Here is a 10,716-nt window from a genome sequence, read left to right as displayed (position 1 = left end):
GGGCTTGCAGCTGCTGTGTATTAATAAACAGAGGGTGTTAATAAAACGAACACATGACTCTACTATGATTAAAATCGATACCCCGGAAGTATGTTTTGTGGCTGTGCACACAAACGAAAGTAGGTGTTGATCAAGAGGTAAAAATCCACACACGAAGCTTCCTCTGTAATGACAGCCTTTCTTTCTGCTAGATTATATTGTAATTGTTTTTAAAATGATAGCGACACGTGTTGGATTAAATGTGGGAGTCTGTTATGCTTGTGTAATATTATGACAATTCATTCAACCTAGATTAGATCTTCAGAACCTCCTTTCCTGGCTTTAATTTTCAATCAACAATGAAATCAGTGAGTCAATGTTGTGTTTGTTAGCCTAGAGTAGAGTAGGCGACTGCTTGTAACGGAACGGTTACTGTACAGTTCTTGTTCTCGTTCTACCGTCCGTGTGATTGAGTGGTTGACAGCCAGTTGAGCGGGGCCCCTTGCAGTGCAGCCTGTTTGGGAAACGCCTCGTCAGGAACGTAGACCTTGTTCAAGTCAAAGCAAACCAGTCTGGTGAGTAGACAGCTGTTCTGAAAAAGATTGCCTTTGAACATGGATTTTGATCAACACTTTTGCCCACAAAAGTAATTTATAAAAGAAGAACAGTCAGTGTTGTGAGTATGGTCCCAATTGGAGGACATAGATCTAGATCTATTTAAATTAGGCCTAAAGTAAGTTAAAGTGTATTTTTTGAAATTGTACTGTGTAGATCAGACCTAGATATATATCTAGAATCAAGTAAAGTTGGCCTCTTGTGTGAGTGTGTATATAAAAATTAGTAAGTCTAGATCTAGATCTAGTATGTTATGGATGATGGAATCTGAAATCGAAATAAATTTTTCTGTGGATGTACAGATACAGTAGTCTACATTCTACACGGAGGCCTCTATAGAGAGTCTTAGTTTGCAAAACATCATGTTCATTGCAGCCATACTGAAAATATAAAATTGGACTTAGAAGATAGTAATAATACACTAGTAGATCTAGACTAATATTTTGCCCTCAGCTTCGTTTTTCGTCATAGTATAGGCTAGAACAGTTCAAAATTGTAGGTCCGCAAATTATGTTTCACAGATTCAGTTACTTTTTTTTTTTCAACTTGCCTGCCCTTTGGAATTATTGGTTTTATTTTTGTCCTTCTTTTCTTTTAAAATAATGGCAATGTAGCACTTTTTTGGTGTCTATTTTCTGGAGCTGTCTTTCACAGCTCAGCTTTTTGTACATTGATTTTAAAATTTGTATAGCATTGTTATTTGTAAGTGCTGACGGCTTACTGCTGTGGCTCGACTTTTAAAGAATAAATCTGCTTTTCACATAAGAAACAGTCTAGATACATACTAGCTGATTTATAAAATGATCTATCCATATATGGTTTCAATATTGTTGACAGTGTGTACAAGCGAAAGAACATGGAGGAACTGAGATCTTCAACCAGAGGGAGTGGAGAAAGTTTACCTGCTCAACAAGAGACACGGCACATTGATACTGCTCATATGACAAGCCCAAGAGAACAAGTAGGAAGTGTACATCTTTTGAAGAGCAGCAAATTATTGTTATCAATACATGATGAGTTCTATGTGTGGATGTTGCTTGAGTTTTGGTTCACCATTCAGTTTCACTTCATCTCTTGTGAAAGAGGGATGTGGACATTTACTCTTTATGTGAGTTTTCAAGTTTGATTTTTGTAAGTTTTCTGCCCTGTCTTTCTGCACTTGAATTTTACTGTACACACAAGAAGCACAGTATAAATGATTTTCAATACTGTTTAGCTGATACTGACTCAGTCTTATCATTCATAAAATACCACATTTTCAATACTTGTCTTTGTTGAAAGAATTTAACATTTTCTATACCAATGAGAACATAAAAAAAAAATTGTGTCCTGACTAACAGTGGCACAGATAACATGAAAAAAAGACTCGAAATCTCAAATCACTCTCCATTTCTCGTACAATTTACCATTCTTCGAGTGAACTGATTGTCTTTATATTGGCAACACTGTTTTCCTAAAATCACGTGCAGATTTGTTGAACAGCTTGTCACAATGTCATGAATCCAATTCACCCTGCACATGTGATGTTATAGGGCAGATTACATGAGCCCACCATGCTCAGCCCCACAAAACACTGCTAATATTGAGACACATCATCACACATTACCCACAGTGTGTGTAAGGCACAAGAACTTCCCTAAATATAGTCATGTCAGGATTGGTGGTGAGTGGTGGGGGTTTGATCCAAGAGAAAAAGTGTGGCGCTACATTAGGCTATGTGATGTGTAAATTATATATGTGTTTGTTGTGCACATGTTTGTGTATGTGTGTGTGTACATGTGTGTGTGTGTCTGTGTGTGTGTGTGTTGTGTATTGTGAGTGTGGTTGTTTGCACATGACGCTGATCTGAGGTAAGAGCAATTTTGATTTAGAGGTAAGGCTCATTAGCAGACGCTCTTTCTGTCTCAATCACACTCTACCTTTCTCTTGCTTCCAAACTTTTCAGGGCACCCACACTATCCATCCTTCTATCCTTTTATTGGTACAGGGTACTTAACGTGATGGCAGAGAATAGAAAACTTTAATCTCTGACAATAGAAACCAAGCGTTGGATTGTAGCAGGTATCCCCAAATTAACGCTTTCCATGTTTCTAAAAACTCCAGCAATGGGTGTCAACCCGACAGAAAGCAAATGCTCTTTTCCAGATTTGTTTCAATTGTTCCAGCAAGCACGTGCCATATCTCTTCCTATCTTTGGTCCCATTCTGATGACAAAAGCAGCTGAAATGGTTAAAAAAAACTTTGCCTTGACTTCACATGCAACACAGAATAATTGGAAAGGTTCAAAATGAAACATGGCATTACTCTAATGCCTTTGGTGTGCAACAAACCTGCAACAGTAAATCTTTTAGTGTTTTATTTCCCAACCATTGGACTGTCACAGTTACTTCCCTTGACTTTTCTTGAATAGGCCTATATGTGACGTGTGATGACAAAATGAGTTACTTCTCGGATTTCTCCTTTATGGAAATTGATACATCAACTTGATAGGTGAAGTTAGTACAATTTGTGAGCATGGAAAAGTAAAAGACACAGTAAACTTGAACAAAATGGCATCAATTGAACATCTATAAATGGGACCCCAGTGTCGATTTTCACCCGATATCTCCATTCCTGGGTCGTGAGAAGTAACTCATTTTGTCAGCACATCTCACATATATATGTTATTCTCTCACATTTTGTTGTTGTATCGGTTCCCCCGAATTATGTATGTTGAACATATTCGTAATTCTCCAGCATGTTTTGAGTTATCCGTGACCAACTGTAGGCCCATATCATTCTGGCTTCAGTAGGTTGCATCTAAGAACAATGTATATATATGTGAGCTGGTCTGAGGAAACTAGGAACATGTCGCTAAACCTCGCACTGAGATATCGGCAAAAATAGTTGGTGTGGTCAATTCTGGTCAATTTTGAGTTATACATGCCACGGGATTCCCCAACCATTTTAGAAAATAATTCAAGAGCTGTTTCTTGTAAAAACCACTTTAAAATATCTTTCTCAATTTATTTTCAATTTGCTTTTAGAAAATAAAAAGCAACAGTGTTGTAACTTTGAACGCATTTTTCTCAGTTATTACTTTTCCTCATTTCGTTTCTTCAAAATGCAGTACCTCATCTTTTAGAATTGATAAATGAAAAATTTTAAGTACATGAGAATTAGGAAGATCCCAGCTTTCAGAAAAGCACAAAAACTCCAAGTGGCCCAGAGGCAACACATTATGTTCCTGATTTCCTCAAACCGACTGGCATACATGTTCTTCTTTGAATAAATGACTTTGGTTTTGTGATGTTATCAAAAAGACAAAATACTTAATGCTTCGCTGTTCTTCCAGGGAGATGGTGCTCCTGTGTTGTCGTCAAACACTTCGGATGAGTCTCAGAGAGACCAAGTTGTCGAGACAAAACCATTCACTATCAGGACGGAGCTTGATGTTGTCCAGATCTTGCTAACAGTTTTTGCTCTTGCCACCAGAACTTGGCGGCTTGGGGTACCCAGAGCTGTTGTGTGAGTCTGCTGGACTCAATTTGTTTTTCTTTTGCTTTTAAAAAGAAATCGAAAGGAGAAAATTCTTTCTGTTAAATTTACATTTTCCATAGGTAAATGACTGTTAGATATGTTCCGTAATATATAATTTGTTTCAAATATTTTTATGACTGTTACTTTACTTTTTAAAATTTTCTTGTGGGTTTGATTTTAATGGCGGCATAGTATCTATTTGCAACTTAATTTATTGGACTCTGTGAGATGTTTCAGAATGCCAGATCTCTTTTCAGTTATTAAAGTGCTTTAAATAGGTGTTAAAACCTCAGTCAGTGCCAATAACCTTTCATTGTTTGCATAGTGATTGTACTGCACTTATTGATCTATTCATAGAATCACACATATATATATATATAATATATCTTTTGCAGATTTGATGAGCTTCACTTTGCTAAGTTTGTGTCTCTGTATTTGAAAAGAATTTTCTTCTTTGATGTGCACCCACCCTTGGGGAAGATGATTCTTGCAATGGCAGGTAAGTTTGTTTTTTAAAATCTTCTTCATAATTTAAGACGTGTTTAACACTTTGCTGCCTCGTCTAGCCGATCGACGATGTTTACCACCCAGAGTCTTTGGATTTTCCCCAAAATGCCTTTGCCTTGTGATGGCAGTGTTAATATTGTAATTGCCTTTTTGTTCTTTGTTTTGTTTATTGGGGGGGGGAGGGGGGTTCCGATCTATTTTTAAGTGTACGTGGAAGACTACTGAGTATTTCCCCAGGATGTGTTCAGGGTATTTTAATTTCTCTTCATCTCTGTGTTGATTAACTTTGGCAGATTCTGCATTTGTTAGTTCTGATGGTATCAGGCTGGAGAGCTTTCATTTGAATTGCAAACATGGGCATTAATGAATTCTGATAGTTTAATTGGTTTTCCATTTGCTTGACTTCATCATATTGGTATAGAATGTTAGACCTGAGATTGTCTGTTAAACCATATCATACTATACTTTACAGCAAGAAGCCCCCCCCCCCCCCTTCCCCCTTCCTTTTAAACCTGAGAAACAAAAAAATCCATTTGCTGTTAGAAGCACTTAGAACATAATTGTGGTTAGCTGTGTGATTCTCGGGAAAGTAGTCGAGTACGGTTGACATTGAAGAAACCAAGGACAGGCCGAGGCGTGAGCCACGGACTTTTGAAGACTGCGTGAGTAGCGGTCGAGGCGCAGCGCAGAGAGTTGCGACGAGTCAGTGCAAGTTGGATCGCTACATGAGGTGGGTGTGTGTAGTAAAACCGTATGCATGTATAGTTAAACTACAAGCTATTTCGGCGAGGTGCTCATTCTAGAGCCAGATATTAAGTGCTAGTGATGGCATCGAAAATAACGACGGACATGATCAAGCCTTTCAGTGGCAATAGCGATGTTGTGGCATGGTTGGCTAAGGTTAAACTCGTCGCTGGTTTGAAGAACATTCAGGATCTTGCGAAATTTGTACCGTTGTTCCTGGAGGGTGATGCATTGGCGTTGTACTTACAGCTTAGTGAGCTGGAAAGATCACAATATGAGACAATTGAGAAGCGTCTTCTAGAGGCATTCACAGACAGCTCATTTGTTGCGTTCAGTAAGTTGACACAGAGGAGGTGGGACGGTGAGCATGTTGATGTATTCGCGAACGAACTAAGGAGATTGGGAGGATTGGCTGGATTTTCAGGCAGCGAACTGGATAGGCTGGTTAGATTGTCCTTTGTAAATGGATTCCCTGACCCGATATCGTGTGAGCTCCAACAGATGAGCCGGGTCTTCGAAGTTGAACTGTCAGAGGTCATAGCAAGAGCTAGAATCCTTACAGCAAGTAAGACTGGAATGGTCAGCGTTGCGGCGGCAGGCGGAGCCATGGCAAACGAAATGGGAAGCCACAGTCAACGTGTGAGGGCATTTAAAGGTTCTTGTTATCGATGTGGTGGACCACATATGGCTAAGTTTTGTAGTCATCGTGCTGACATTGTTTGCTACCACTGCAATGAAGTTGGGCACATAGCCAGTCGATGCAGTCAGAGGGGAAACGGTGCCTATCAGAAGAAACAGGAAAACTAGCTTCGGGTGGCTGCTGCGCCGGCAGCTACCCGTTTGAAATGAGGGCGCAGTCTTTACCGATAATTCAAGTTGGCGTGAAGGGAGCTAAGGTCAAAGCATTGGTAGATACAGGTTGTATGGTCACAGTGGTCAGTTCACAGATAGTTGGAAATTGCGTGGGCGAGAACTATATGGTAGCTTTTGATGGTTCACGAGTGCAGTGTCAGGGGAAGAAAGAGCTGTCTACCGTTATGATTGGAGAAACCATATCGTTGTTAATGAAGAAGAAGACGGGCCTGGAAGATTTGAAGTTGGAGATGATGTTTGGGTTAAACCACCCCAGAGCAAATGTACGACTAAGTGGAATAGAGGTACGGTTACAGGAGTAAACTCGATCAACAATGTTGCTGTCGATGGTATGGCTCGTCACGTTCTCGATGTTAGAAGAGTGGTACGAGATGTAACTTCAGAGGAAGAGGATGATGAGGGAGGTGGCGGTGAACAGCAAACCTTGCAAACCCTGACGAGAAACGAAGGTGCAGGTGAACCCCCTCCCAGGCGGTATCCTGATCGAGTCAGGAAAACCCCCGGTTGGTTGGTGGACTATGAAACTCAGTAAATGAAGTAATCAAGTGTACAAAGTGTAGATAGCGTTGAACCATGTCCTGTTCGCACGTTGAAGAACTAAATTTTGTTTTGTTTGATCTTGAGATCACGGGGGCGTGTGGTTAGCTGTGTGATTCTCGGGAAAGTAGTCGAGTACGGTTGACATTGAAGAAACCAAGGACAGGCCGAGGCGTGAGCCACGGACTTTTGAAGACTGCGTGAGTAGCGGTCGAGGCGCAGCGCAGAGAGTTGCGACGAGTCAGTGCAAGTTGGATCGCTACATGAGGTGGGTGTGTGTAGTAAAACCGTATGCATGTATAGTTAAACTACAATAATGAAACAGGTAATTTACACATTCTGTTCTGTTCTCAGGCAGCTATGCTGGTTTTGAAGGTGATGTCAACTTTGAAAGGATCGGTGCAGGTAAATAAATTATGACCACTGTTGTTTAAAAAATGTAAGTGCATAAATAATTATGAATCTTTTTTTTTTTTTTACAAATTTTATTATTACTGGAAAGCGGGGGCTCTTGTGGTACAGAGTTTATCTGTCAGTCAAAAGGTCATTGGGTCAAACTTGCCAGCAATGGAAAAATTTTCTTTTCTAAATTTTTCTCCTATGTCCTTTCCTGTTTCCTCGTTGTATTCTGTCTTCTGGCTTTCTCTCCATCCCCTCACAATCCCTCTCCCCTTACTCCTGACTCTTTCTACTGTTGCTCTGGACTTCTTCTTACTGATGTCATTCAGCCACACCCCTAATCATAGGGTATGTAAGATGGGAACATCTAGCCTACTCAGGAAAGGGTGGAAAATCTCCGAGGTCCTGTGTGCAAGTTGTGTATGTTGAGGATCCCTCACTGGTTCTAAAATCAATAGAAGTAGGCTTCAACAGCCACCTGGGTAAAATTCAAAATTAATTCTTACCAAAACTGAAAATACTTCAGTCAGTATAAAAAATATAGAGTACCATCGAAATCGGAATGCGGCTGCCTGAAAGCAAGGGGCTCCACAAAGTAGGAAAAATGGTCGCATTAATAATAATCAGTTGCACTGCAGGTTGAAGATCCAGCAGTGGACTACCCGGGAGATCCAGCAGGGGAATGCGAAGAAGATGAAGAAGAAAAAGACTAGAAAGCCAGAATGCATAGCATGTATTTTAAGTTTGAATAATTAGGTCATCGATTTAAAAAAAACTTTTTCCAAGGAGTCCTTGTCCTTGTTGAAGCGGCATCTGAAAGGGAATTTTGAAAATGTGATAAGTGTAATTTTGAGGTCAATAATCTTTTAGTATCTAATGCATCATGTAATACAGACTCATATGCCCTCAGCCTGTTCAGTTAGCTACCTTATTTTGGGGTCTCATTTTTTTGTTTACGCTTTTGTTGGTCCATCGTTATTACGCTTTTGTTGGTCCATCGTTACAAAGAAGCTCACTTGCACTTGAAGGTTATTAATATAAGGTCTTCTTCATTTTTTCTTCTATTTGGTTTAGAAAATCAAAAAGTTTCTTTTGGTTATATTTTTGCGTCCATTCTTTCTAAACGGAAAAACATTTTGTTGAATATGTGTTAAATACTGTAAACAGTTTTTGTTGTTGTTGGTTTCTTTTCATGGCCAGGTTTTCCTCCATCGGTTCCTGTGGAGATGTTGCGGGCGGTCCCAGCTATCACAGGCAGTTTGGTGGTTCCAATCTGCTACCAGATCTGTGTGGAGGCCGGTTTGAGCCGGTACGCTGCTGCCATGGCGGGGATCATGGTCGCAATAGGTTAGTTGTCATTGTTGTTGTTTTTATTATTATAGTGTTTTCTTTGTTTTTGTTGTTTTTATTATTGTAGTGTTGTCAGTTGTTTTTTTATTATTGTTGCGTTGCCATTGGTTTAAAAAAAAATTATTGTTACATTGTCATTGTTGTTGTTGTTATTATTATTGTTGCTACCTTTGTGTTTCTAGTTCCTGTTGGTGGTGGTGTTGCATTGTTTTTGTTGGTACAGAAAGCCTGGGTGTTGGTCCTTTGTTATTGTTGCAGCTGCAGAAGTCAAGATGTGTACTTACTTGTTGTTGTTATCATCATTGTTGACACTGCTGTTTTTTGTTGAAGTATGCATGAGCCTTAAGTTGGTTATTGGTGCTGCTATAGTTGACGCTTCCCCGGCTATTGTAATTGTGCCTGTTTTGTTGCAGGTGAATGTGCCTCAGATCAGTTGCCATTCTCTCCTTCTCCTAGGTTTTTTGTTGTTTTTAAAAATATTTTATTTTGTTTAGGAGGCATGACTCTAGGTCACTTGTTGCTGTTGTTGTACAGTTATAGTTTCTGTTTGTGTTGTGCTTGTGGTTTGAGGATGCCACTGGTGAGTGCTATTTCTCTCCTTTACCCCTGTTCTTTCTGAGTTGGTGGCTAGTGGGTGCTCTGGTGTGGTTTGCTCCTTCTTTCCTGTTAGACATGATCTATCGTCCTTATATCTCTTTCTTCTTTTGATTATATGTTACACTGAACTAATACCTCTAATCTTTAGCTTTTGTATGACCTGGACATGTTATAACTGCCGTAAAACCCGTACTAAAGCTTTGTTGTCTGTCTGCCTTACTTTTTCATTGCTCTAATTGACTTATTGTGGCTTTCTTCTCTTATTTTTCTCTTTTGTTGTGATTGCAGGCAACCTAACAGTCGGCTACCCATCTCCTTCCAGATTCATGTTGTCTCCAGACTTGTGCCACTATAATTCAGTACATAGTTTATTATAATGTGCATTTTTATATTAAACTGATGGCCTATGGGCATTATGGTAAAGTCTACTACTTTTACGGAAGACTATTGTTATAATGAGTTCAAGGTGGAATTTGGCCATATTGTCTGACTCTTCCACTCACTCTCAACTCTTCAACTCATCTTGATTAGTTTTTGGTAAAATATTTGTTTCATATTTCGGCAGAGACTGAGAAACAAATGTTATCGTACTGCCATTTAATTTATTCAGTGATATGTCTTGTGTCCCCCTGCAGTCACGGTTCATGCTGAAGGAAGGCATGCTCATCTTCTTCTTCTTATTGTCTGACTCATCCCACTGATGTGTGGTTGGTAGGTGCTCTGAAGTGGTTTACTCCTTCTTTCCTATGAAACATCAATTGTTATTATCTTTTCTTCTTATTTTGTGTTTGTTACTCTCTTGCAAAACCTCTAATCTTCGGCAATTATATGTACTGCAAGTGCTGTAAAACATAGAACTCTTACTAAAACACAATGTCTCTTCCATTCACTCTCAACTTTGTGGATGGTTGGTGGGTGCTCTGGTGTAGTTTGCTCCTTCTCTTCTATCAAAACATCTATCGTACTAGTACTTATCTCCCCTCCGTCTTTTTGTGTTTGTAACTTTCTTGAAACACCTCCTAATCTTTGGCACTTATATGACCTTATTGTGATGCAAATGCTGTGAAACACTTACTGAAACAGAACTCTCAACTCTTCAATCCATCTCTTACTTTTGGTAAAATATTTGTTTCAAATTTCTACAAAGGCTGAGAAGCAAATGTTCTCGGTCTTCCGTTATTTATTTTTTTTCAATTATATGTCTGTGTCCCCCTTCAGACAACGCGCTGCTGGTGCAGTCACGGTTCATGCTGATGGAGGGAATGCTCATCTTCTTCTCCACCCTGTCGGTGCTGGCCTATCTCAAGTTCCGCAACTGTCACAGGTATTGGCTGCAGGGGAAATGTGTGAGTGGGTGGTTGGCGGGTGCTCTGATGGGGTTTGCTCTTTCATTCCTATCAAACGACTTCTATCATCCCTTTCTTTTTTGTGTTTGTTACTCTCTTGTAACTCCTCTAACATCTTCGGAATTTATGTATATGACCTAATCATATTGCTTATACCGTAAAATGCTTATTTAAACAAGAAAAAATATGCCTGTTTATTTCTCTCTCTCTCTCTCTCTCTCTCTCTCTCTCTCTCTCTCTCTCTCTCTCT

At 39.6% G+C, this 10,716-nt stretch overlaps 1 protein-coding gene across 1 annotated transcript in view; it reads left to right on the top strand.

Moving 5' to 3' along the window:
- Positions 1-309: 309 nt before the first annotated feature.
- Positions 310-10,716, top strand: part of LOC101850539 (protein O-mannosyl-transferase 1) — a gene marked incomplete at its 5' end in the record, with an annotated part of 29,416 nt that continues 19,009 nt past the window's right edge. Inside the window, 7 exon segments of the mRNA XM_005092533.3 lie at positions 310-554; positions 1,432-1,555; positions 3,929-4,101; positions 4,509-4,612; positions 7,129-7,179; positions 8,374-8,520; positions 10,339-10,444. Coding sequence (XP_005092590.1) covers positions 1,451-1,555; positions 3,929-4,101; positions 4,509-4,612; positions 7,129-7,179; positions 8,374-8,520; positions 10,339-10,444 — 686 coding nt within the window.

The sequence above is a fragment of the Aplysia californica genome, unplaced genomic scaffold (assembly GCF_000002075.1).
Source record: "Aplysia californica isolate F4 #8 unplaced genomic scaffold, AplCal3.0 scaffold00048, whole genome shotgun sequence".
Lineage (NCBI taxonomy): Eukaryota > Metazoa > Mollusca > Gastropoda > Aplysiida > Aplysiidae > Aplysia > Aplysia californica.
This window is presented reverse-complemented; position numbering and strand designations above follow the sequence as displayed.